The sequence below is a fragment of the Carettochelys insculpta genome, chromosome 25, assembly GCF_033958435.1.
Source record: "Carettochelys insculpta isolate YL-2023 chromosome 25, ASM3395843v1, whole genome shotgun sequence".
Classification (NCBI taxonomy): domain Eukaryota; kingdom Metazoa; phylum Chordata; order Testudines; family Carettochelyidae; genus Carettochelys; species Carettochelys insculpta.
In genome coordinates this window covers 4258663-4286177 of record NC_134161.1, presented here as the reverse complement: position 1 = coordinate 4286177, position 27515 = coordinate 4258663, and the positions used below count along the sequence as shown (strand labels likewise).

The 27515-nt window shown below is 44.1% G+C and overlaps 1 protein-coding gene and 1 long non-coding RNA gene across 15 annotated transcripts in view; one reads left to right on the top strand and one right to left on the bottom strand.

Annotated features, from left to right (window-relative positions):
- USP28 (ubiquitin specific peptidase 28) overlaps nucleotides 1-21752 on the bottom strand; it is a 47655-nt gene extending 25903 nt beyond the window's left edge. For 5 of the 13 annotated variants that reach the window (XM_074976888.1, XM_074976890.1, XM_074976896.1 and 2 more), the window contains exons 1-8: nucleotides 21685-21752; nucleotides 13600-13677; nucleotides 11261-11393; nucleotides 7106-7211; nucleotides 4750-4912; nucleotides 3503-3589; nucleotides 2293-2430; nucleotides 1728-1801 (exon numbers count right to left, since the gene is read on the bottom strand). In XM_074976888.1, coding sequence (XP_074832989.1) covers nucleotides 1728-1801; nucleotides 2293-2430; nucleotides 3503-3589; nucleotides 4750-4912; nucleotides 7106-7211; nucleotides 11261-11393; nucleotides 13600-13677; nucleotides 21685-21738 — 833 coding nt within the window. In that variant the 5' untranslated portion in view covers nucleotides 21739-21752. Of the gene's footprint in view, nucleotides 1-1727; nucleotides 1802-2292; nucleotides 2431-3422; nucleotides 3590-4749; nucleotides 4913-7105; nucleotides 7212-11260; nucleotides 11394-13599; nucleotides 13678-13939; nucleotides 14163-14351; nucleotides 14548-15470; nucleotides 15545-21684 lie in introns of those variants that run through there. The other 8 variants (XM_074976894.1, XM_074976900.1, XM_074976895.1 and 5 more) reach the window with 5 other exon arrangements.
- On the top strand, nucleotides 17741-23107 carry LOC142001545 (uncharacterized). Of its 2 annotated transcripts, XR_012642518.1 has the most exons (3): nucleotides 17744-21588; nucleotides 22227-22875; nucleotides 22974-23107. It is a non-coding gene; the product is annotated as an uncharacterized LOC142001545 (long non-coding RNA). The 2 variants fall into 2 exon arrangements; XR_012642517.1 differs by having other exon boundaries at nucleotides 17741-21588; nucleotides 22227-23107.
- The last annotated feature ends 4408 nt before the right edge of the window (nucleotides 23108-27515 follow it).

The following is a 27515-nucleotide window of genomic DNA, read 5'->3' as shown; positions in this document are numbered from 1 at the left end:
AAAAAATGCAGCATCATCCTTCACATTAAATTAGTTTTGCTTCTCCTGTTTCTGATGTTAAATTACTTTTTTATTAAATTTTTGGGCCAAGAAAAACTGTGTGTTCTTATTTTTAACTTCAAGTAACATTTTTATATCAAGTTTGCGTGTTTATTTTACATTATGAATTGAATTTTTTGTTAGAAGGGGGGTTGGACGATGGTAAAGAAGAGGCAGTAGGGCATGAGGGTCTCAAAACTCAAAAGGTGAGGCGTGATGCTGAAAAGTTTGGGAACCACTGAACTAGGTGGTGCTTTTATAAATATCCCTTTTACGCAGATAGGGATCAGAGGTAGGAGTGACTTGACTAGATCAGGTTACAGAGTATACCAGAGGCAGGATCAAGATTGCAATCCACCCAAGTCCTGGATACTTAGCCTTTTCTCTAACCCATAATTGCTGCTTCTGGAGAAGTTTGCACTCAGAACTCAAGTTATGCTTTCCACTGAATATGCCTATTAATCCTTCAGGACAAAAATATTACTCTTCCGCATTTAAAACAATCCATACGTAGTTACTGAAGTGTGAAAAACAGCTGCTTTTCGTGCAGCATGACCCTGATTGTGTCAAGACCTTTTATTACATTTGTAACTATCACACTACAAATTAATACACTTTTCAATATGGATTTAGCTCACAAGCTCTCACAATTCTAAATAATGTAATATGGAGTTTATTACCTGGTGGATAATACATGTTGAAGAGTTCTGTAAAAGCTTTTGTTCTCTGTAGATCATAATGACATTGCATAAAAGCATCTATCTGGTCAAGAAATGCTGATACAAACACACAGTGCTGAATATTATTGGAAAGGGATTAGAGTAAACCCTCGAGTTACGCAAGGGTTGTGTTCCTGCAATCCCCACTCAACTCAAATTTCCATGCAAGTCAAGGGGAGACAGGAACCAGACTGCCACCTGGTTCCCAGATTCCTGCGGCTTAGGGCACCCGGGAAACTGACCAGCCATGAGCCGGTCAGGTTCGTGGGTTCTGCAAGAAGTGGGGAGCTGGGAACCAGGAAGCAGCCTGACTTCCTGCTCCCCTACCTATGCAGAGCCTGGAAACTGACCAGGACAGCAGACTTGGTCAGTTTCCTGGCTCCAGGCACTGGAAGGGAGCCAGGAACCAGAATCAGTCTGGCTCTGGGCTGTCCTTCACTCCTTGGAGCCAGAAAACTAACCAGGGCTCCTGCTCTGCTCAGTTTCCCGGCTCTGCAAGCGGAAGGGAGCCAGAAGCCAGGCTGCCACCTGGTTCCCAGCGCCCTGCCACTTTGGGACTGGGAAACCGCTCCTGTCAGAGGTGGCAAGAGTCAGGCTGCTGCCCCTGATCAGGCGGTTTTCCCTGCTTGTCAGTGACAGCAGCCTGACCCGTGGCGGCTGCTGCTGCTACTGCTCCCGACAGGAGTAGGAAACCGCTCCTGTCAGGGAGAGCAAGAGTCAGACTGCTGCCCGACAGAAGTGGTTTTCCCGCTCTTGTCAGGGGCAGCAGTCACGTGAACCCAGGACACATGCAACTGGGTTGCACGTACCTTGAGGGTTTACTGTATCCTCCCTGGTGCAGTCAAGAAATTTTTGGGGGTGTGCCTAAAATATTAATTTAAGCTCTAGCACTTATTAGCCACACAATCTCATTAAAAACCCATTTTTCTGGATAGTGCGTAAGAACACCCCAAACCTGAAAAACCTTACTTGGTGTTCACAGACAACTGGAATGCATCCTCTAGCCAATCCAGAAGCTTGTGCGTGACTTCGCTCACATCTTGCTATAAGAGAGACAGAAATTGGAGCATGAAAAAGTCTACAAAGAAAATGTTTTGATATAAACAGGTTTTATTAAAATCTCCAAAACTCACAAAACTATTGTAGTATCTCTAGCTATGTGAACAAACTAGACGAGCTCAACGTTATTACCATTATTCTAGGTCAAAGACGAACAAGTTATCCAGCCGTGTACTAAGTCACAGGAAACTATGCTGGGGACAGAGAAGTCAAATTCCAAATCCGGCAGTCCCCACCAGCACATGAAATTTCTCATTGGTTACTTAAATTGTCTTTCTGGTTTGCATGTGCATTTCACTGTCATGTACCTTAAGAGGTGGGTTGGTTTTTTGTTTTTTTTTTTTGTTTTTTTTTACATATATGTGAAATGAAGACAGGTAATCATTTGGAATTACAGTAGCATGGAGTGAAACATGATTTTTATCTCTGCTAGGTCTGTTCTAAGGAAAGCAAAGAGGCAGTTTGTACATTTTACCTGCTGTTCATCAGGTGATTTAAACGCGCCTTTTAAAAGTTCCAGTGCTGCAGTGGGATCTACAAATTTACGCTGTGTCCCCAGCATTAATGCAAAGAGACACTGAAGTTCCTGCATTAATGCAATATTTCTCTTTTCCTGCATTAAAAAGAAGAGAGCACAATAGGCTACCACAATTCAAAAATAAGAGCAACTCAGAAGAACGTATATTACAAGATACTCAGTAGAAGCAGCAGACATATATGAAGAGATAAATTAACAGGGCCAACACAAGGGATATCAATACAATTGACTGTTTCAGAAGAGACCGATTTGTTTTAGGAACCCGTATCTCGTTCCCAAAGACGTAAAGATCTTTCTTGAGAGCAGATTTGGTCTCAAGTTAAACACATGGAAGAACTGAAGGATTTGTAGTGGTTCCTCAAAGTGAGAAATATGAGATTAGAAGAGGTGCCAGAAGTAATATGGCATCTAGAACAAGGCAGCCAAGCTGTATTCTAATATTCTGGTGTTCAAACTTGAACTGGAAACTTTAGGCATTAAAGGGAGAGGGGGGAAGACAGCATGGAAACAAGTTCTGTATTTGTGGAGTCACCAAAAGAGATTAACAAGACAGTTTTTCCACTCTCTGCAGTGCCTAAATTTTTAAGAAAAGTTACAGGAAAGACTCTCAAACACCTCTGCGATAACTCATTATTCTCAAAGGCTACATCCACACTAGAGTGATCTGTCATCAGAAGTTACTGTCAGAAGAGATCTTCCGACAAAACTTTTGTCGACAGAGTACATCCACATAGCAAGGCGGATCATTCTGTCAACCAAGAGCGGCCAGACTGCCCAGCCACTCTCTCAATAGAGCAGCTAGCCAGAAGCACAGCAGACAGGGCTACCCACTGACCCGAAAGCCCTATCTGTCAACAGAGGGCCCTCTGGAGGGTCCACAGGGATTTTCTGTCGACAGAGTCTGTTGAGAAAGGCATTCTGCCTCACGGAGAAGCAGCAGAAGGCTGTCGACAGAAGTGCCGAGTTCTCTTGAGAGCATGTTGACAGAACGCATTTTTAGTGTGGACACTCCAAAAGTTTTGTCCACGAAATTCTCTAGTGCAGATTCAGCCAAAGAGCCTTCTTACCAGAAGCAGATCAGTGTTTACAGAGTCACCAATGCTGGCAGACTCCCTCAGAAGGATGAGGCATTTCCAGGGGAACTTACACTGCGACTTCGACAATTCTCAAGCATGCTTTGCGGGAGAGCATAACCAAGGACTAGCCTACGAAATTCTGGCAGCTGGAAGAGAGACTGAAAGAAAAGCAGCATTAAAAGACGCTGTCAACTCAACTCTAGACTTGGGTCTCATCTTCGTTTCCCAGTCCAATTCACTTTTTTGCAGACTGCATATTTTTCTTACTCACCCCCCAATTCTTCAGAGACTTTTTCCTCAAGAAGTAAAACCTTTTACAGTTCTGCCCTTCCCCATAACTCAATTCCCTCCCTCTGGATCACCTCCATTTTTACATGTAATTAAGAGAAAACATTTTGGGAAAGAGAGCTCCTCTTCCATTTCACATTGGAAATCTGCATCATGGGGCAGAAGAATCTATCACATTCCTCCAGAGAAGCATTTATGTAACTGTTCCCCCTTTACGCCCAAAACAGGGGGTGGACAAGAAATGCTCCCAACACTTATCAGCTGATGCAAAAAAGAAGCCTGAAGAATTAAGTGTGTTTGCTTCTTTCTGCTGTCTCTTTTCATTTTACTAATCACTAATAATAATTCCTAATAATGTACCCAGACTCATTTCTTATTAGTTCAGTCATTGAAGCCACTGTACTCCATTAACTGGAATCTGATATACCATGTGCTGTGAAGTTGGCATTCGTTCCACTAAAATTACATTATCACCACTTTACCAGTCTGGCTTTTATGACATTGGTATTTTATCATTGCACCATGACACAGAACACACACTTGTAAATAATAATAAAGACATGGATATGTTTTCTGTATCTCATTTTTCCCCTGACTACCTGGCTACTGTTTTTGAACAGGACTGGAGTAAAATATGCTGCCACACAAAGAAACATACACTTTTAATCATTTTTGTTTAAAATCTGAAGCAGAAACCTGGCAGGCCTGCACAATCTGCTCTCAAATCTTATTTCTGTAATGAAGTCTCTGAAAAAATGCATCCCAAGGTGAAGATACCCAGTTTTTCTTGTTATAGTAATGTCAAGTTACTGATAGGAATATGGAGAACCACAGAATAGCAAGCTGGCCTCTCTGTGACCTTGAGAAAGGCAGCTATCCTCTCTGTACCAACAATTGCCCAGCTGCAAAAAGTGGACAATACTTCCATCACAGAGATGTTACAAAGCTTATTTAATTGCAAGAAGTGTTTTGAAACCCGAGATAGCAGGTATTACAAAAGTGTAAATAATTACCCTTACCACCACATTACCTGTATGACTGCACTAAACCAGCATGTATTTCCAATGTTCTTCATGCCAACAGGCCAATCATCCACTCTCCTCCACTCATTCTGCTTGGGATTCTCTCCCCAGACTTCACATCGTTTCCTTTTGGGGCGATTTTTGTTGTCAGCAGCATTTCCTTTATGGGCCCTGTCAGAGTAGAAGAATGCAAACACCACATTGTAAGAAAGCATCACATGAGAGTCTTGAGAGCTATGTGAAAGGGAAAGTATCGGAGGGGTAGCCGTGTTAGTCTGGGTCTGTAACAGCAACGAAGGGTCCTGTGGCACCTTACAGACGAACAGAAAAGTTTTGAGCATGAGCTTTCGTGAGCACAGACTCACTTCATCAGGTGAAGTGAGCCTGTGCTCACGAAAGCTCATGCTCAAAACTTTTCTGTTAGTCTATAAGGTGCCACAGCACCCTTCATTGCTGTGGAAAGGGAAAAACACTCATTTTGCTAAGTGAGCCTGGCTAGTCAAGTAACTGCAACAGAACAAGGCAGAAGGACTTGGATGCTACTGCAGTCCCAAACGGAAGACATACATAGTCTTGGCTCATAGACTGGCATACGGTGCCTGTCACCTCTAGGACTATTACAGTAAACTCTTTCATATCCAGCATTCTATCATCTGGACCTCTCAGATAATCGGCATTTTAACCATAAGTAAATTTTAGTTTCGTTTTCCATAGGTACAGGATAGTGAAAGTAAATGCAAATAAATACAGTAAATAGGAAGAAGTTTGTAGTAAGTACAGGCCCAGTATGAGGCCTTAGGCCTGAACTAAAGTAATGGTCAAGACTTTGCTAACAGAAAGCAAAGTTCAGCTGCGAGCTAAAGGAATGCATTGCTCACAGAAGTTGGCAAGAAGAGGGTTGATGTTGCATAAACATATCTACCTAGCATATTGAAGTATGAACATGGCACCAGAACACCCGACCCTGGAACTTTCCACAGATAAGAAAGAACAGGCCGACCCATCCCAATGACAGGGGCAAAAGGGTAATATGATGGATGGAGTTGTTTTGTTTGAACCAACATGTACAAGGTGAGAGGCGGCACCTGACTACGTAGAAGGGTTGTACCTCAATACTTCAAGAGTGATGTGTAAATTGTTTGTACCTGTGTAAATTGTTTGGATAAGAATGTACCCCTGGGGTGTCGTCTGGGTCCAGCCGAGGGGGCAGTGGAAAGTCCTGCCACTGACTGAGCTGAGTCCATTGACCGTGGGTGCATACTTGTAGCCTGCCCTGACTTAGACTAAGAAGTCTACAGGGAACTACTATTGTGTCCAATACGGCAATAAACCTGGCCGACGTGCCTTCGCACCTTACTCGACTCTGTGGTCATTGGGGGGTTCTCTTCGGGTCTGCTGTGTCGGCTATCTGCAGAGCTGGGGCAGCACACAGAGGGAACACGCACGCAGCCGAGTGATACCAACATTGGAGAGAGCAGAGCACCACGCTGGTAGCATCTGACAACAAAGTTTACAGTGTACAACAGGACTGTTGGTAAATAAAGTACTCTGCATACATTTTTGTTAGTTCCTTAACAACAAATGTTGGGTCATGTTATTAGTCTTTAAAGTGTTACATTTCTGCTGTTTTGTTTTGTTGGAGTACAGACTAACCTCTCTGTTACTTTTTTTTTTTTTTTTTTTTAAGCATGATGCATTACTCGGTACACCTCTCTATAATCAGGAATATTTGAATATCTGGCAACCTCCTGGTCCTGGGACTGCTGGATATGAAAGAATTTACTGTATTTTGTTATTAATCTATTATATTACAGTCCTGGGCTCCTTTGGCTGGGCACTGTGCTGATATCCTCTCATAGCCACTGCGCCGGCCTCACAAAGCTTCTGTTCTTTAAGGTGAGATGCAGCAACAAGTGGGTGAATCACATAGGGCTCGGAGGGGCTTTGGGGGGTAGAATGCATAATAGCTTCCCCCCTCCGCCCACAAACCTACGTGACATTTGTAGACAGAGAATATTTTATTAGTTAATTCTACAAATGCAGCCCAGTTTAAATGGGACAAAATGAATGGCTCTTTATAACCTATGTAAAATGGACTTGAGGCAGGCCTCCATACAGTTCTTAATGGACAACTGCCACAAAACCTCTATGCTGGTCACATCAGTAGGATTGGCATGGACAGGAACTGGCCCTCCTTAAGTGTGGCACTGCCACACTAACACATGTATCTTGGCCCCAGAGGGCAATGTTTTAAGCACCTTCCAATATCACTAAGCACTCTTAAGTTGAATTGATACGAGGACACTCTGCATAAAGCCCCAGGGTCCACAAAGAACAAACAAAAAAACATCCACATTAATTGACCTGTTAGCATCTCTTTCCACGGCTTGAACTTCCAGAGGTTCCAATAAGCTGAGAGCAATGACTGCCTGGAGGTCATCTTTGTTATCAGGAGTTAAATCAATCGCATCTGGGAATCGAAGTGGAGTTGTCAGTTCTACACTAAAAGCACTGGAATATTTTTAAAAGTCGTCCAAGGACCAAACAACATTAAAGTTTTGCTTCAGGAATGCAATTAAATCAAAATGTAGAAACATCATATCTTTCTTCTGAAAAATTAAACTAAATCCATGTCCCTTTACTTTAAAAAACAAAACAAATATTTTCTAACCTGGAAGTGATCTGAGGGAAAAAGAGTGGACTCCACAGTTCTACTTAAAGATTAGGATTTCCTTACACCTTGCTTAGGACATGGCAGCTGGGTAAAAAACAGTTTGGACTGGTCTAAGAAAAGGCAACAAAGTGAAAGAGTCTTAACTGAAGCTGTTAGTACCACAGATCACCACAGTTACCTAGTCAGATCTCCTGCAGGCCATAGGATTTCCCCACCAAAATAAATCCTAAATCATATATTTTAGAAAACATCCAGTCTTAATTTAAAAATGGTCAGTGATGGAGACTTCTCCACAATCCTTGGTATTAGTTCCAAGGGTTAATGACCCTCACTGCTAAAATGTATGCCTCTTTCCAGGATGAATTTGTCTAGCTTCAACTTTCAGTCACTGAATCACGTTTCCCTTTCTCAGGTACATTCAGGAACCCAATATGAAATATTTTTCCCCACCTAGGTACTTTTTGATCATCATCATTCCTCAACATTCTCCTTCTTAACAGATTAATCTCTCTGAGTCTATAACTCCAAGGTGTGTTTTCTAATCCTTGAATCATTCTTGTGGTTCTTCTCTGATCGCTCTCCAATTTATCAACATACTTTCTTAACCATGGACACCAGAACCAGACAACTGCCTAAAAGCAGTCACACCAGTGCCAAATACAGAGGTAAAATAACCTTTCCACTCCTACTTGAGATTCTGTTGATGCATCCAAAGATTGCTTTAACCTTACTGGTCACAGCATCATGCTGGAAGTTCATGTACAGCTGATTATCCAACAGAATCCCGAACTATTTTTCAGACTCGTTGCTTCCTAGGATAACCCTCGTGCTGTCTGTATGGTCCAAAATCTTTGTTCCAATATATATACGTTTACATTTGGCTATACCAAATTCAGATTGCTCTGCACTATCTTCATTACTTAGCACACCCCTGGAGTTAGTTACTAAAATGGCTTTAAGAAAGTAAAGGATTTCATTTGTTACAGGTTGGTGCTAAGATTTGGAATCAAATTCACGTCAGAAACTGTGTACCGCCAGTCCCATACTGAGTCTTAAGAATGCTCAGCCAATCACAAGCTCACTTTGTTTGCCACCGATTCGGGAATAATAGAGTGAAGAAAGCAGCAGTTTTGAAGCAGATGGGCTTTAAACAGCCGAACAAAATATAAGTGAGTGCCCTCCCCCTACCCGCCGCTACTCCTGAATATGGAGCTTCTTAATTTGTAAACCTCTTCAGTACAGAACAGGCAGCTCAATTAGAGAAGACACTGGTTATGCAGCAGATTTGTCTTTTACATGTCTTAAAAAAAATCTTTCCAGTTATTTGTGTGTGTAGATTTATATACAAGTTCCCTTTTATTTATATTTGGGGTTTGGTTTTGTTTGTTTGCTTTCAAAACATGCAATTCCTTTTAAAACAATTTCCACATAATCAAACTCCTAGTTCACAATAACCTGTCTGGCCTTTTGGCTGTATGTGCTCAAGCTGTCAGTAGCATTACTCAGCTGTGCAGTACACTGAACCTGTTGAAATGCAGTGAAGTAAGCCCCGCCCAGACTTTAAAAATACTTATTTGATCAGTAGAAAAATGAAGCAAAACTCCCAGCCCTTGCCAGATATTATCCTTTCCAACGACACTTCTGTCAAAAAGTAGCGCTTGGTGTTTGTTTGTTTGTTTCCAGGAAGAGATTGCAGTAAGCAACATTCTTAGGGGGAAAAAAAAAATCAATAATGATTTTACAGCAATTAACATCAACAATGCAGCTGTGCTTGTGGTAGAGATTGTGTAATATATAATGCACATGGAGCATCAGCTATTTACCTTATGCCATCAAAGCCTGTCTAAATCAGTTGCTCCAGGTAAAATTTTCAAAATCAGCTAAGCCCTGTCGATTTTCAATGACCTATAGCCATGCAAGTCATTCAGATGTTTTTGAAAATGTTACCGTTAGAGCCTGTGTAGCTCACTGTTGCCCTAACATCAGTATCATTTTACAATACAGACACACCCAAATGTACTTATGACTAATATTCTGCTGGTATTTGGAGCCCTAGAGGCTAGAGCAAGCTCAAAAATGGAAAGTGAGAGAGTGAATGTGGAACTACTTCCCCAGCCAAAAAGGAAACTGAATAAGGAGAAAGTCCTGGCAACAAAAGAAGTGAGTTGTTCAGTGGGTGGAAAAGATCAATGAATGGAACACAAGCTTCAAAGAAAGTGCTTCAACATTTGTGAAAACACCAGATGAAGGGATTTGATTTCCCCAGACTGCTCACGGGGTATCCATAGGAAGTAGTACATATCTTAACAAGGACGCTCAGTTCTCTGTGCTATGGTATATGAGTGCCTTAAGGTCACAAAAGGCTATCAAAGCTGCGGGAAGGGATCAGTGAAGGCCATAACCCTCAAGGAACAGTCGTTACAAATGTAGACTTTTCTTAGCAGACAAGTGATTTTAAAAGTAAACATACTATCAGGCCAGAGGCACCCTGACCACTGCTTATGGTTATGCAGTCCAGTCTTTGGTATAGCTCTCCCTTACCTGTAGAGAACTACAAATGGATGGAAAACATTAAACTCCTTATGGCTGAGTTACAAGATTCCCCCCCTCTCTTTTCCCACTCCAATGTGTGCTTCTTAGATCCAGTCCTGGCCAAGGTCCTTCAGATACCAAACTGTTCCAACCCTGTACAGTATGGCCACCTGTATTTTATGTGCTGACCAGTGGGATGGCAGGACCTTACTTGGAAATTATTTCATTTGATTTCCGTCTTAGCCTCATGTTATCAGCAACCACTGTTTGTTGTTTGTTTGTTTGTTTTACCATGCAACTCACAGTTCACGCAAGACAGGGAGTTTTGCCAATTACTTCAGAGGGTCTACTTGACCTGGGAAAAAATGTCAGTCAAGTACAAGTATTCTCAGGGCGAGTCAACACCACAGTGGAAAGTCGACTTAAGGTACGCAGTTCTAGCCTGTTGACCTTCCTGACTCCTAATGAGGGGCAGAAGTATCAGCACAACGCAGGTGCCCCGTAAGTTAGATTTAGTACATGTAGCAGAGGCACAATCGAATTCTGGAAGACCACGGCAACATAGATCTTCCAAGAAGTGCAGACATGGCCTCAGAAACACTGGGCCCTCAGAATCTGACCCCAGGAGCCTCAAAGACAAGCGAGCCGCAAAATTAAAACTCAACTCAAGACAAAAGAAATCACTCTGAATGAGAAATATCACCTACCTGAAAACGAACAAGAGTTAAATAAACTTATAAATGAGAATCAATTTAAAATGCTCAGTGTCCAAGTAGGGCCGACAGTCACTAAGCAATCTGTTACTGCTTGATTTACACAACTGTGCCACACCAATATCTGATGAGAAAAAGTATGCTGTAAAGCAATGAACACCCAAAGAACAATAATCTTAGAGTCTAGCACATACTTGTGCAAGACAAATAAGCACCGTCTAATAAAGAGGCCCATAAAACTGAACCAATTTTCAGCAACATCAAATCCTGTTAACACTACATATCTTTAACCACTTCACTTAACCGACACTGGTTTCAAATAGCAAGTAAACGTCACCAGCGCTACCTTGCATAGGCAAAAGAAAGGGTGAAACCAAAAGGAGAAGCTATGAAGTGGACTCATTTATTCCTTGTTGCCTTGCTACAGAAATTCAGCATGGCAAAGACGGTCTAAGTGGGCACAGGACTTGTGCTAGCCCACGAGGAATATATTTCACCCCCAGCAATTTCTTACTATTGATAAGCCCCTATAACATTGACGTTCTGTATCAGGCAGACCACGAATGCACACAACACTCTCAGGAAGAATGAACTACCTACTGGTGGGTAGTTCTTTGCCCACAGCACTCCCTTCACAGTTAGATGGTTCCACAGCAACTGCTTCTTGGGCCGGCTCTTTAGCACGCTCTTCAGTGAGGAAGCTGATTGCATCTGTTAGGTCACCGTTGGCGGCCTGGGGGAAGAAAGGGAGCCGGGGGAGCGGGGAGAGAAATTGCCAAGTTCCCATTATTCTAGATTCTTTTATATACATCTGAATGAAAATTGACCATTCACGTGAAATAGAACAGGCTGGCACCAAGTCAGCTGCCTCCAGCCATGGGAAAAAGCCAACTGCCAGATTTTAAATCTGAAATTTCTCAGCTGATCTATACAACTGTCCGCAAGTCAACCCTGGCTCCCTTAAAAGAGCTTAGAGCATTCACAGGTTCTATTGTCAACAAAGTACAGAAGCATATACCTAACCTTAAGCATGTCAGTAGCCCACAGAAATGAAACTACTTGTGCTTAAAGTTTGGCACATGCTCAAGCATTTCACTCAGCTTGGGCCATATTAATGGGTAGGAGCACTGGGTCCTGAAGATGTCCTCAGTGTAGCTCTCTGATACTTTATAACTGTAAGGATGAGTAAATGATCGACAAGAACCACACGTTAAACACGTCAAGAAGTCCTGTGGCACCTTCTAGACAAACAGATATTTTGGAGCATACGCTTTCGTGGACAAAGACCTGTTTCAAAGTGGGTTTCTGCCCGTGAAAGCTGATGCTCCAGAATCTCTCTTAGTCTAGAAGGTGCCACAGGACTTCTTGTTGTTTTTGCATATATAGCCTAAAATGGCTACCCTTCTGATACATGTTAAATACTGACAGTATGGCCCATTTCACAAGAGAAGGATCTGATAACAACATGAGGCGGCCTATGTAGATTTAGGGAACAAAACAATGCTAAAATTTACTAACAAAATGCTCCCTCCCCGGAAAAACTCTGTAATCAGTTCCCTTGAATATAATCTTTTACAACAATTCAAATTTGAACAAACACCAACAAGGGGTCTTTTTTGTTTGTTTCCTTTTTTTTTTAAAAAAAAAAAAAAAAGGTCTCCTCACCCACAGTCAGCATCAACAGTCATCTTCTGGCTGACAGGCCTCAAGAGAAGGCCTATCGCCGGGGGTCTCAGATTGGATAATATTACTACTGTACTACGCACTTTTCCTCTCAATTTTCCATTTCAATGTATTATGTGCACTAAGATTAACTAGCAGGGATCTTTCCAGAACAGTGTTTCTTCTTATTCTAATACAGGTTGAAACTCTTTCGTCCAGCATCCTCGGGACCTGACCGGTGCTGCACAAGAGAACTTGCTGGACCACAGGAGGTCAATACGGTCAAGCACGTTACCAACTCTTACTTCTTACTGGGATCTTATAAGACATTTAGGGGTAAATTACAGCTCCGTAACAGCACGGAAAGCTGAGAGCCAGGACTAGTGGCTGGAAACAAACTCTATGCGACCATGGGAAACTTGGCCACACGCATGGTAAGTGGTCATCTTGTTTAGTTAAATCATGCCAGATTACAGATGTTACTGAATGAGAGAGTTACAGATCAGAGAGGTTCAACCTGTACAACTACCCAGGACCACTCGTGTTCCTCTCTTTGTAGCATAGGTTGTGCTCCCAATCCCGGCAAAACCACCACAACTCTGAAAGCACAAATCACAAGTCTGTGGTGGTTGTTTCAGCTGTGAAGACTGTTTCGCTAAAAGAAAACTTATTTTCCCCCACAATTTTATGTACTGTAATGCTTCAGTACATAAATGAAAAGTTCACTTAAGCCAAACCTCCATGTTTCCTGGAAAAGATTACAGCATCTCATCTTATCTGTAGTTTCAGAACAAGTTCCTAGAACTTACTGCAGGAAAAGTATGGAATTTTCTCCTGTTTGTAGTTTGAGTCAAAATTTAGAAAAATGAATATTAATACGAACATGACTTACTGCCTTTCATCCATAACATGATATGCTTCATTCACCTATCAACTCACGTAAGTATCTAATGCCTTTAAAAATGACGGAAGTTAAACGGGGGATAACTCAATGGGTGACTTGGTCTATGGACAGGATTGTGACCTATAGCACATATTCTACGACTTCTGTCAAGTCCAGTGTTGAGCATTTCCAGCAAGGCATTATTCTAATATTTACATATTACAAATACCAAACAAATACTGGGGCTTTAAATGCTATTTACAGAAAGCTCTTGAAAACTTATTCACAGAATAAAGCTTGAACTACTACAAAGAACAAAACAAAGTCAGGAAAGATTTCCATTCAACAGAACAATGATGACAGTCACAAAGCATCTCAGCAAAGCCATACTAACCTTCAGGGCTGCATGAAGGAATGAGGCATCCTGAATTCCGGTGATTTCTTGCAAGCGGTTTAAAAGCATTTGGCAATTCTGTATTACAAAGGACAAAGAAAGCTCAAATAAAGAGGTGAATGAGAAAGACACTGAGCTTCTACGGAGCTAGCCAGGGGCTCATATATGATTTTGACTAATACAGTGACGCAACACCCAACAATCTGAGATAAAGATGCAGTCAGACTTCAAGCTGAACTTTTTAGAATTCTTCCAATTTGTTCCCAGATTAAGATTAATTTTTGTCTATATTTCAAAGCAAACTTTAAACAGCCTATCTGAGAAGAAATGGTAAAAATACCATTAGTTACACCAGGGGAGAGGGGCAGGGCACCGGTGCCCCATGTAAATCAATCCTCTCAAAGAGAAGCAGCATGTGTTTTAGGACATATAAGGAGTCCAAGGAATTTGTGGGGGTTTGGTGGGGGACTATTTTAAGCCTAGTTACACATGCCACTTGTGTGTGTCACTTCTCACTTACAGTAAGGTGCCAGAGATATACAGCACAGTGGTTCTGGAGAATCCTCCTCCCCTCCTCCCACAAGAAGCTCTGAATTTTTGGGTAGCTAGCTGCTTGCTGTTTGAGTTATCAAGTCAAAATCTTTCAAGGCAAAGACCACAACCAGGAAAATCATTATTTTAGGTTTCAATTTTTTTTCTCTTAACATTAGGAATAAATTATGACACAAAAATAGAAATGTCACATATGTTACCCTAGGCAGGGTTCTCCTGGGCTTTATTCCTTATTTCTTTTATTTACGTGTGTCCAAGGTTGCTATGGGGGATAACAGGGCAGTTTGGGTGGTGGTGTTGTCAATACGGGGATGATATGCAGTTTCACAGGTCTTTTTCCACTGAGTCTGGATGGATCAGCATGTCTACTTTTGCAGTGCACGGCCAAAACGGGAGCTGGAATAATAATGAGATGGCCAGGGATGATAAGATGGAGGGGATTCTGGATGACTGCAGAAGCAGCTCAAGAGTATGGTGGGGACAGTATATGCTCTTCTTATGTTGGGAGACAGCAACTTTTTGTCTATTACATTTGCAATTGAGAGGAATTCAAGGAGCAGCAAAAGGATCAGAAGCAGCAGATGCCTTTAGTTGTCAGGCCTTTGGTGTGAAGTTGAGATAGGGTCTCTCTGCTGAGAGTCCTTGTTAGACCAATCCAGGCTTTTCCAACCTCCAGTATGGATTCTTGAGAAAGGCAGATGGCGCTGCCCCTAACCACTACAGCTGTTGCAAAATGCAAAATCTGTCCGGCTGAAAGTTATTAGCCAAAGGGTTCTCATTGCCCCCATTTTCTACAGATTGCACTACAACTACAATAGGACTACACTCCCATTCACTTCAGAGTGAGTCAAGCAATATTAGTCAGGAATGGTCAGGATTTGGTCTATCAGATCTGCAAGCCGAGGGATGTCGCAACAGAATGGGGAAAGTTGTCTTTCAGTCTTACAGGCAGACAAAAACATTTGTCCACTGCAGAGACGTAATTCCAAAATCCACGTGGATCAATGGGCAAAAAATCTGTGGTCAAAGGAGAAAGATCAGTATCCAAAAAAACAATGCCTGGATGAGTTGTGGAAAGCCTATACTTTCTAATAAATAAGTTCAGAAGGATTATATTTTACTGGTAAATATTGAACTTGGAATTCATCTCACAGGCACAAATGGACAAAAATAATTTCACAGATAATTATCAAAATTTGCAAATAGAGTGAGAAAAAGGCTGATTGAGAATTTATGAGAGATTGAAGTACAGATATTTACTTTACATATTCTGACATATCATGTTGACAATTTGTGATTTAATGGCTATTAAGCTTTACCTTTCTGATTCTCAATATCTACTGTTATTAAATAACCGTTGTCTGGTGCTCCACAATTTCCTGCAACTGAAAATCTAAACAGACAAAAATAAAATATCAAAATAATATTATCCGTCACAATTATAAAAAAAACACAAGAACTCAGTTATGCCAACCCTCATGAAAATCACCCACCGCACACCTGAAACCTAATGAATGTTTCATACAGACCTAGTTACTTCGTATTGACTGCCATTTCTGGTACAAACACTGAATCAAAGGACTGTTCTTTTGCAGAAGCGGTCATCAGCTTTACTGTCTGAGCATCTAAAGGTATGAATAACTGGAGATAGAAGTGACCTAGGGGGCAACTTTCCACAAAGAGTCAGTGTTCTTGACTATGCAAGTCCACGACAATTCTTCCTTCATAAGAAACATTTCAGCATCCTTCTAGTGCTAGCATTTGGTTTCAACTGATGGAGTGAGATGCAGCTCTGCAATCACAAATGTCGGAAGGATAGCACCCAGAGATAAATCCCTACACTCACTTCTGAGATTCTTGGTGTTAGCGAGGCTCTTTTGGAATCTCCCCTCAGTCCTATCCAGAGGATTTTAATCTCAACAGCTTGTACAATTATTTGAACCTAAAAGTACTGCTCTGATTCCACTGTTAGATTCTTCCCACAATCTGATAAGACTAGGAGTAATTCTACACATTCAGATCTAATTGGGGTCATGCTTTCCAATGGGAAATACGCAAGTCACCTGTTTCCAACCACCCATCAAAAGTACAAACAGCAGTCGTTCAATTGCTGCTGTTTCATTTAGAAACAAACCAGGAAAATTTTGTTACTAAATGAAAATGCCAAAGTACATGCACAAGAGGCAGAAGAAATGAGGGAAGCACAGTGGTCGCCTGGAATAACTCACATTCTTTCTCCTTTTCATAATCTACAATATATAAAAATACAACTGACAAATTACAATTTTTGAGAAAACACTGAGTAAAAACCAATCTTACGGGCCTGCCCATACATTTAGGTTAATTCTTGTATGAAAATTTTCCCCACCCCCAAAGCAAATGCTGATAGCAAAGAGACAGTAAATTCTTACGACTAGCAACAGTACAATGGGAAATTACATGCTGATCAAATGCCAAAATTCTGAGGATCAGGTTGCAAGCCTTTCACAAATGCAAATCAATTATACCATGTTGTTAATTTTACTGCCACACCAAGTCATATTTCTGTTGCTTAACTCTACTCTGCGCCACAGGGCTTCCCCCCCCGCCCACCTCCCTTTCTTCCTTTCTTCCAGGGGAGGAGTGGTGCTGGAAGAAAATTATCTCCATCTAACCCACCTTAATAAAAAACACACAACAAGCTAAACACAAGCTAGGACAAGACACATTATGTGCTCACAATCTTACCATAAAAGAAGGACTGAATACCTAGAGTCAACAAGTAACTCTCTTCCTTAAGTGACCTTTCTGAAACTATCCCGAATGCTTCTGGTGCAATTTTACCAAACCTTTTTTAGTTAAAAATATTTTCTACTTGCTAAACAGCTTTCAATGGTCCACCAGGTGTTGTGCTAAAGGGCACACTTTAGTTCCTTAGCATGTCAATCACAAGACTAGGAGTTAGCAACTGAAGGCTGTCTCTGTGTAACATATGAAGAGGGCTTGCTTTCACGGCAGACAAGCACTGGCAGGTGCCAACACATTTGCATTCGCTTATTTAAGTGTGGTATGTATTAAAAGGTTTTAAATCCCTCTCTGTTCTGTTTTTTGTGTCATGCCACCTTGGAAACCAGACATTAGTAATGGAAACAATTGAAGGCAGCACCAGATATTTGCCAGCACATTACAGCAAAAGAAAAGGGAAGCCCCTTCCAGAACACCTTACAATGTAAGTTAAGTCTACACAGCAGCAAAACAGAATGGGCTTGTCTCCACGTGCCTCCAATTTAGAAGGGGTTATGGCAATCAGGGTGACGGGAGATTACGAATGAAGTGCTGTGGTGAATATGCAGCGCTCCATTAGGCTAATTCTGCCCTGTGGCAACTTCTAAGTGTCAAACTTTGAAGCGCCAGCATGCATGTAGCTGCGGGCACTTCGAAGTGCCTTTACTCCCCAAAATTCTGAGGAGTAAAGGCACTTGGACGTGCCCGCAACTACACGCATGCCGGCACTTCAAAGTTACAGTGGGGGTAGAATTAGCCTAATGAAGCGCTGCAGACTCACCACACCACTTCATTAATCTCCCATCACTCTGATTACAATGCCCCTTCAAAGTTGGGGGCAAGTGTAGGCCCAGCCAATATTAACAAATGATGTGCAAAGAAGAATATGATGAGTGTCTTAGATTTCTTGTTTTAAAATGACTATGGCATATAAATTACTGAAGTAATATGCTTTGAGGAGGGATTTAAAGTGGGCAAGGATAATCCAAGGATATACATGTTTCAGTAAGGGACTACAGAAGTAACAGTGCATGAAGGACAACCCAGAAGCCTGCATGGAAGCAGCACATAAAATAGGTGACCTTCACGCATTTCAGTTTTCCTTTATATATATCATGCCGGGAAAACAGATACCAAGAAGATGAAAAATCTACAGATGGACATTAACAACAATTTCAGTATTTGTGCAGTAAGATCTTTTGGAATCCAATACTTTGCTAGATGGAAGGATGAAAATTGCAGACTCTGGCTTTACTGTACATATACAAACTTCCAGTCTTGTACTATGTCAACCTAAGGACTGACTAAACTCTGTATAAACACAAATACTGATTTCTCTAATGCAGAGACAGCAACATCTTTGAAATATGTCACAGTTTTACAGCAAAGTGAAGAGCAAAGGAACAGCCAAATTCAGGAACGTAGATGCCCTGAATATCTTGGATTGGGCCTAACTCCTAAAAAAGTACTTAGGCAAGTCCCTGACTTTTCAAACTGAAGGGAGCTTCAGAGTGAATCTATTCATATTTTCTCTATGTTACAGATGTCTATGGTCATACAATTTGCATCCTTCAGAACAATTTTAATTGGGTCCTTTAATTGTGGTGCAAGTAATATAACCTACATTCAAAAAGATTTTAGAAGGTGACCTTTTGTACATGGGACTGAACTTGGAGGCGGCTGTTTTAATAAAAGCAAGAGGTAAAATAAACTGGGGACAGGGGAAATTAACGACAGAAATGGCATCCACAGACTTCACAAATGCTAAGACCACAAAGGAACATTGTGGTCATCTCGTCTGACCTCCTGCATAACATACGCCAGAGAATTTCCCAAGAATAAATTCTTAGATTAGAATTTTAGAAAATATCCAATCTGGATTTAAATATTGCCACTGACGGAGAATCCACCACAGTCCTTGGTACATGGTTCCAATAATAAATTACACTCATTGTTAAGATTTTCACCTTATTTTCAGTCTGAATTTGTCTAGCTTTAACTTGGATCAAGTTTTGGATGGCTTATCCATTCACTGGATCATGTTTTGCCTTTCTCTATGAGACTGAGAAGCACATATTAAATATTTGTTCCCTTATAGCTACTTCCCCTCGGGTAATCCCAAACATTCTTCCCAGTTGGGCAGTGACCTAGAAGGATAGAGGAGGTTTCCAGAAAGTTCTCTTTGGCAAATTATTTTACCCCTGTTTACTAATATACCTAAACAATTTAAAAGTGGAATCCCAAGAAAATCCAAACTGTTTCCAGTGATACCGAATGGTTGCTTCCAGCAACACTGACAAGTCCAATGGCTGTTTCTTTTGGGTTTTGTGTGGAAAGGAGAAAAATGGATCAGGAAAGATAACTTGGGGTGTTTTTGCTCTGGGCCTTTACAGTTAAATCAACCTTTAAAATGCACTTTCCTGAGGCTTGCCCCCTAAATAAAGTTCATTCCTACACTGAGGTTAGAAACAAAAAAGCTGGTGGGGAACGAGGTTCCATAGCGATGTCTGCTAAGAGGCAGATCTGCTTGTTCCTGTCCCGCTTCTTTGCCAAAGAAGGGGCATGTGATAAATGAATGCCCATCAGTTTGATGACACCTGACTAGGTAATCAGCTTTGTCTTTGAGAAACTGGTGTAACGCTCTCCAAACTTGTCTGGTAAACACACTTCAGTCATGATTTTAAGCTTATGTTCATAATTCTACTTATATTGTTGTCACATACATTTCACTGGGATATGACTAACCAGCAGATTGTTAGTTTTCTAATGACACTCTGCAACAAGAATGGGCAACCCCAAATACTGCGTGGGCTGCATGAGTGGCCCTACTTCTCCTCTGTCGGCCGCAGCAGTCCACTGCCCAGTGCGGCTCCACCTGAGGCCTGCAGATCCCCAGGGTAATAACTTTTGCACACTACACACCTTGTAAGGCAGTGGCGGGCAGCCTGCAGACACACCTGGCTGCCTCCCTCCCCATGCACCTCTCCTGAACCAGGACACCAGCATCCTGCACTTACCTGCTCCTCCCACTCCCAGCATTTTATTAGCCTGCCAATTGCCTGATCTGCTCTCTGTCCCTGCTCCTCCCAGAAGTGGAAACGCCACAAACAGCTGATTTGCAGCATTCCAGCTCCGGGAAAGATGGGGAGGCGTGGAGACGGAATGTGAATCTCAGGAGATTCGTGGTGCCTCCAAAAGTGCTGGGAGAAAGGGGGAGAAGCAGGTAAGTGTGGAATCCCAGTGCCTTGGTGCATGAGAGGCATATATAGGAGGGGAACAATCAGGTGGTCCACAGACTGCAGGCTGCCCTCTCATTCCCTTATGAGGTGCATTGTGTGAAAAGATTTTCACGACAGTCTGTAGGGTGTGATTACAAGGGTGTGCCTTTTTGGTACAGTCACGCCCAAGCAAGATCTCCAACAGACACATGAAGCTCCAAAGTAAAGGTGTTAGCAAAGCTGGGTCCATTCCATCCGAGATGCACTGGAGGGGGAAGAAAACGAAGCCATCACAAAAAATTTCAGTCCAACCCGAGCAGTATAACATTCATAATTATCTGAAGAAAACTTTATTAATATCTTTGACTGCTTAACTCTTAAAATTCTTCCAATTTGACATAAGCGAGCTAATCTTGACTGTCTTAAAATCACATACAACTTTAAGTCACAAATAGATGGATGTTACTGCAGCGCAGGGAAAGGAGAACGTGACTAACGTTAGCATCTGTTCCCAGACAGCAAATCATCCCTTTCGTATAAGAAACATCACCCTCCCTTAAAAATGCTGCAAGTCTGCCAATGAGATCTCTCGCCCTTCAAAAAATAAATTGATTACATCATGAAAGGCTGACGAAGTAAATGCCACCACATGGTTAACTTGGTAAGACGCATGTAAAGCGAAGAAGTTTGTAAAATGCACTGATCAGACACATACCGCTCAAGTGCCAAACATTATTAACCTTTCAATTTATTAATTTAACGGATTTAAAAAAAAAAGCACAGGCTGAACTAGCAGCTGGTGTGGAACACTTTTTTAGTTTAAATTCTGAGAAGAAATAGGACGACGCTCAGAAATTACTTGGGTGGCTGAATTAGTCTATAACTTCAACATCAACAAGAACTCCTGCCGCCCCTTACAAACGAACATACGTGTTGTGGGCCGGGGGGGACGACAGATGTTTTGGTCGATAAGGTGCCACAGGACTTCTTGCTGTTTTTTAAGGAATTACTGGGGCTTGTTAATATTTTGGACCGGATTTGGTCAGCAGCCAAACCTCCCTCACCTTTGATCCGGCCGCCCCGCCCCTCCTCCTGTTTGGTCCACAGGTGAGGGGCCACCACCTTCCACACTCCCCCCCGCAACCCACAGCGGGGGATGAGGCCCCTGGGACTTTGCCCTCGCCCCTGGGGCCGAAAGGACGGGGCGGTCACAACCGGGGGTGGGGGGACATAGCAAAGCCCAGCGGGGCGGGTGCTCGTGCTCGTGCTCTTCCCGCCCGGTTCACGCGCGCGGGCAGCCCGGGAAGACTCACCGCGCCGCCCGCGGGGCCCTGAGCGCGGGCGGGGCCGCGCCTCACCCCCTCCCACCCCGGCAGCAGCGGCTCTCGCGCACAGGCGCCGGGGACGAGGAAGGAGGCGGGCTGCCCCCGCGGGGCTCTTGCGCGCGGCGCGGCAGGTGAGTAGCGGACCGGAGGGTGCTGAGGAAAGGGGACCCGCGGGGCCCGGCGCAACAGGCGGGCCGGGGCCTCCTCCCTTGCCGCCGGGTTCTCACCGTTCTCCGGCTCGCGCCGCCGCCCTCCGCCGTGGCCTGCAGCTCCGCCGTCATCCCGGGCCCCGCTCGGCCGCTACCCGCCCCGCCCCGCCCCGCCCCGCGCGCGCGCGCGCCTGGCCCCGACCCCGACCGCGCGCCCCCGCTGGCTACTGCCTGCGGGAAGCCCCGCCCCTTGCGCCTCCCGCTCGCAGCCCCTCCCCAGCCCTGGAGGGAGTCAGGAAGGAGGGGGCCCCCCCCACACTTCACAGGGTGCCCTCACCCCACTTTTACTCCCTCCCAGGGTGGCCCTTCGGAGCTCCCCGCCCCGGGCCAGTGCCAGGCCCCAGTCAAGCAGAGGGGCCATCAGCCTCTGAACCTCCCCCGGGTAGTGGGGAGCGCTGGCCCCAGTACCCCCCCCCCAGGCGCTGCTCTATCTTCCTGTCACCTCGCTGCCTCCCCCCAGCAGGGCCCGTGCACCACGTCAGTGCCATGTGCTCCCCGCGCCTGCAGGACCCGGTCCCCGCCCCCGGCAGCTCACAGAACACTCCGCTTCTGTCATCCAGGTGAAAAGAAACAAGCACCCTGCAGCCAGCTGCCGTAGAAACAACCAGAGCAACCACAACAGCGAGAAGAGACCTTTTTTCCCCTAAATACACTGAAAAAAGCCTCAGTAATTCAAGAGCTGCAATGCACGTGAATACGAGTCTGTCCTGTATCAGTAGGGTCAAACCCCTATTTGCAACCCTTACTTTAAGAGCAGCCCGCACACCCAATTATTTGTAACGTGATTCCTATTTACTGCAGGACGTTCACAAACTTTTTGCACATTCTCTCCAGGTTGCATTTTTTGTTGGCGAATTGCCCACTGCAGATGAGACAAAGGGAGCCCAGCCGAACGCAATATAAATGAGACCTACTGGCTCCAGTTCAGTCTGAAATTCTCTGTTTTCACCCTCCATGTTCCTCTTTCTTGGAGCTGTTCCAACCCCACTTTAATTATGCCAATTTTACTTCATGTTTAATCTGAGGGTTCTTTCTTAAAACACATGTTGCCCTTCAGAGCAGCAATACCACAAGCTTCCTTTTCCTTTTCAGAATCGAGACTTAATTAGCAATAGAGTCAAAACCCAGTCTCATATTCTGCAATGCACTACAAGTATTTTACGGTGGCTCTATCCAGTATTTGGAGATCACATATCATTTGCTATTTCAGTATGTGTCGTTCATCTTTGGGCTTTTAGATTGTTCACCATTTATCGAACATAATCAGACGGTTTTTTTGTTTTTGTTTTTTTACTTTGCAATTATAGCATCGAGAGCCACAAAGAAGTCCTTAAAGAGCCGCATGTGGCACCGGAGCCGCAGGTTGCACACCCCTGATGAATCTGATGAGGCAGGTTTTTGCCCATGAAAGCTTATGCCTCAATAAATCTGTTATTCTGAAGGTGCCATGGGGCTCATTGTTTTTGCACACACGGACTAATAGTTTGCCTAATGCTCCCTATCTAAGGCAGTTAGCTGGTTCCTCCACCATCTGAGCACCTCTCAATCCTTAATTGAAGTTGGGAAGTGCTGTTTTCCCATTTTATGGACAATCTCCGTGTCCCTTAATGCCTTTGGTACTTTCCTACCAGTCATCTTTCAGATCATGAGTGGCAGATCAGGGATTTAAACCAGGGTTGCCCATGTCCCCCTTTCCTTACGCATATTCCATTCCACGACATCCCTCATGAAAAGATGGGCCCGGCCCTACTCTCTGAAAGTCAGCACATGCTGTTTAGTTCAGACTGGCCAAACACCACTGCATTGTTACATCACTGAGTGAGTTGCTTCTAACCATCACCTGAAAACATCCTCAACTGTCAGAGCTGATGAACTATCTTACCGACAAGCCGAGCTCCAGTTCTGCACGTATTTTTGAGAAATATAAAGCAGAACACTCCCTGCTGAGACTGTAAACTCTGTGGGATGGACCATCTTTTCTGGTCAGTGCTGGCCCATAAACTGGGGGTCCTGGGTACAATGGCAATATAAAGAATAACGGGGAGAGAATTGACCCTGGAAAAACACTCTCTGTTGGTTGGTATGTTAAACCGGAGGACAACAGATTTTAATCTGTGGGACTGTGACTGTTGAGTTGCTGAGTTTTTGTCCTCTCATTTTAACAAAATGCAATTCTCAGAGCTTTGGTGCAACATGCCCGCTTCAGGTGCCTTCACCTCTTGCAGCAGTTGGCACATGAGGTTTTGTTCCAAAATATTTTGAAAACATCTAATCTTTCCAAAAATATTGTCCTGAAATTGTTTTGAAAACATGCCAGTGAAGACAATGCTTGTTTGCTTGTAAACAGCCCCTTGCCCTGTGGAAAACACACACAGGGTAGCTTGGGGATGGTATGGGAAAGCTAGGAAAGCATCCAGAAGGAAACTGAAATGACAGTGATCTGTTTTGTTCATGGGCCCAGCTGCCTCCAGTGAAAAACATGCCTGCATCACTGGGGGAAAGTAAAGGGGAATGGTAAAATTCAATCAGTTTTGCACGTGTATTTGCATAAACATACTTACGGAAGCTAAAGTCTCTGCTATGGGTGATGGCATAGGCCACAGGATGGGATGTCAAACTAGTTTTAATCCTTCTGTATGCTCCTGACCTTGGGCTGGCTTTGTGCCCGATGAAATCAGTGGTGTAAAGTTAGGCAGCCAAGACGGGGCAATCAGGCATTTGGGACTGATCAAGCCCACCGCCTTTCCGTAGCTACAGCTCCTTTGTCAAGAGGACTGTGGCAGAGGAGCTGTGCCCCACAGGAGGGGTAATAAGAAAAGTTACATAACTGACCACTAACTTGAGGCTGCTCCGGTTTACTCTCTTGTCTCACTTTCAAACAGACACGTGAGCATCATGCCAGTGATGACAGCAGTTAAATAACCTCAGAGAGCAGAATCCTCTTATCCAGGAGGGACATACAGCACAAGCACAGGCAGTGCAAGCTCCTGCCATCTTGCATCCTCTCTCCTAAACTGCAGGAGGAGTCCTCTCGAGGTTGAGAGAGGAATACATGCTGCAGTCCTGTTGGCACGGACAACGAGAGGGCCGGTTGTATTGGTGGCTTGACTTGGTGCAGACTCCTATCCATTGGTGAATGGCCTGAGCCCAGGTCTTTTCATGCAGTCGAATGACTAGACACGACCTGGCAATATTTGAGCCCACTACTTGAGCCCCACCTTCTGCCCAGTCCAGGATCTACAGGGACATGTCCAACCCCTCCTTATTCCCAAGAACATATCAGCCCAATTCTGGGAAGGAAAATGAAAGCAATAACCACAGAGAATGCAGCCGCTCTCACGTAATAAGACATATACGTTTATCCAGATTCTCTTGGTCACTTTCTTACGTGTCATTGGTGATTTCTTTCCTGTGACACAAAAAGAAGCATATTTCATGTAGTTGGTTTCCACAGTATGGGATCACCCTTCCACACTGGCTCGCAAATTAAATCAAGACTGATCGCATTTTTCTAGGGGTGCTCATGATGGTAACAGCCAAAAAAAGCTGAATTTGTCACTTGGGCCACAAGATGGCACTCTGATAACGCTGACTTCATAAACAAAGAGTTTAGCTTAACAGGTACTTCCATTTAGGCCTGATCTAAACAACAGTGTTAAGCTGCCTAACATTGACTTAATTCTGTCAGCGTACACCTTAACTTCGCTCCCACTACTGCAAGGGCCATTGGTGCGTGTGTGACGACACAGTGTCCCTGCACCACCTACATTTATTGGCTGTCGTCACGCAGCTGTGAAATTGACAAGAAGCCTGGCTCTCAGCTTCCCAGCCGGGCTGCTGCCCAGCCTCCTGGCTCAGGGATCTTAGTTACCTTCTCCCAGCTGGGTTGACACTCCGGCTTTTGTCTCCCTATTGGAGCACAGCAGTTGACTGCCCTGTGGGTGTGGTTCTCCCTCCTCCAGGACCAGGAGGCAGCCACACTGGGCTTCTTAGCTCCCTGCCAGCAGCAGGGCAGCCAACTGGACACCAGGCGTGGATCTTCCTGCCAGGAGCCCAGCTGCCTCAGAGTTACAAACCATCTCCATTCCTGAGGTGTTCATAACTCTGAGGTTCTACTTCATTTAGGTGCATCCTTTGCAAACTGCTGCTTCCAACATTCAATGCTCCAGGTGTAGGCATGGGTAGTTGGAGTTTGAGAGGTGCTGCCACACCCGCAGGCTTTGCTTTCAGCATGCCCCTATGCCAGAGTCCCAGCCACCAGCTCTTATCTCGGAGCTCCACTGCCACCTGGGGTCTCGGGCTGCCCCATGCCCCAGGACTCCACTGTCCTGACCACCACCTCCTCACGCAGAGTCCTACCTGTTGGCCTGACAACCACTGGCTTGGGTACTGGCAGCCCCACCTGGGGTTCCACCAGGTTCCACTCCTGCTCAAGGGTCAGGGCTCCATAGGCATCCCAAGCTGTGAACCCAGCCTGGGGCAGCGAGGGGCCTGGATAAAAACTAGTGCAGCTTCGCACCCCACCTCCCCTAAAAATGGTTCCGGTTCCAGTGCCAGTGGCTTCAGCTGCACCTGAGTGGAAAGTTCAAGCATGAAGCCACTTATGATGAAGCACAGCTTGCTGGGAGAGATTCTCCCCGAGGTTGCACTGCCTTGCTATAAACATGGGTAGCTGCAACATGCTCCATCTTATGCAAATTCGGGGTAGGCCTCAGGCTCCTGGGAAGTCACCATCTCTCAGTGATGTGTGAGAGCTCAGCGAAGTCAGGCGCTATCGTTCAACCGCATTGGTTCCTCTGCTCACATCACCTTGAACTGAAAAGGGTGACAAGATGCAGTTTATAAAATAGACACCGCTGAGTCAAGTCAGATGCATTAAGTCCAGGCATACATGAAACCACTCACTGGTGGTAAGATTTAGTGAATAGCTGATTCTCCCTCCAAGGCACAAAGGGCCACTCTTTTCAAAGTACTGAGTCCCACTGAGTTAAGAGACCAAGGTGTTTTTGTAACTCCTGTCTACACCTTAAAATGCCTAAATGAATGCTTTTTAAAAATATGGCTGATACACTGTAAATAAAGCACATTCCAGAAGGGGGCTCTTCTGGAGGAGGAGGAGGAGAAATGCGCCTAACCGGAAGCTGAGGGCATCTACCCAGAACCACTCGCTGCAATATATTTGTCCCATCAGGCACTACTGGGAGCCTAACCCAGAACACAAAGAAGTGGCAGGAACTGTGGGATGAGTACCCACGGTGCATCCCTGTTGAAGTCGAAGGTATCTACACTACTGGACATGCACTCCATCGACCTCATGTACCCAGTGAGGACATACACCTTCAACTTCATAAAATTCAGGTGCTAAAAAAATTGACCTGAATAAATTCAACCTAATTTTGTAGTGTAGGCATACCCTAAGGAGATTTGCCATCCCTAAAAAGCCACATCTCCATGTTAGATGCATAAAAGAGTGAAACCAAAGGGGCAGGAGGAATGCTGAGCCCCAGGGGACTAACCACCAAGCCCCTCACCCGGGGTGAGTGATTATGATGCTTTGTCAAAGTTAAAATATTTTCGCAGACACATCCTTTTCAATTAAGCTTTTGCTGGGACCATTTCTGAGGCCCCAGGCTTTCTGCTCATTTCTAACTGGAGCAAGAGAGAATCTGAAAGCCTGCCCTTTGGCACACTGGCTTTTCATGCAGTCATTTGAAAGGTTCCATTTTTATTCCAGTGCAGAACAAACAAATTCTGAGGCCTCAAAAACTTGTCCAGAACCACGATGTTCACCTTTGGGTCAGCTCTAATTGTGAGCTGTGCATTACAGAGGGCTATCTTGAGATCCAGGT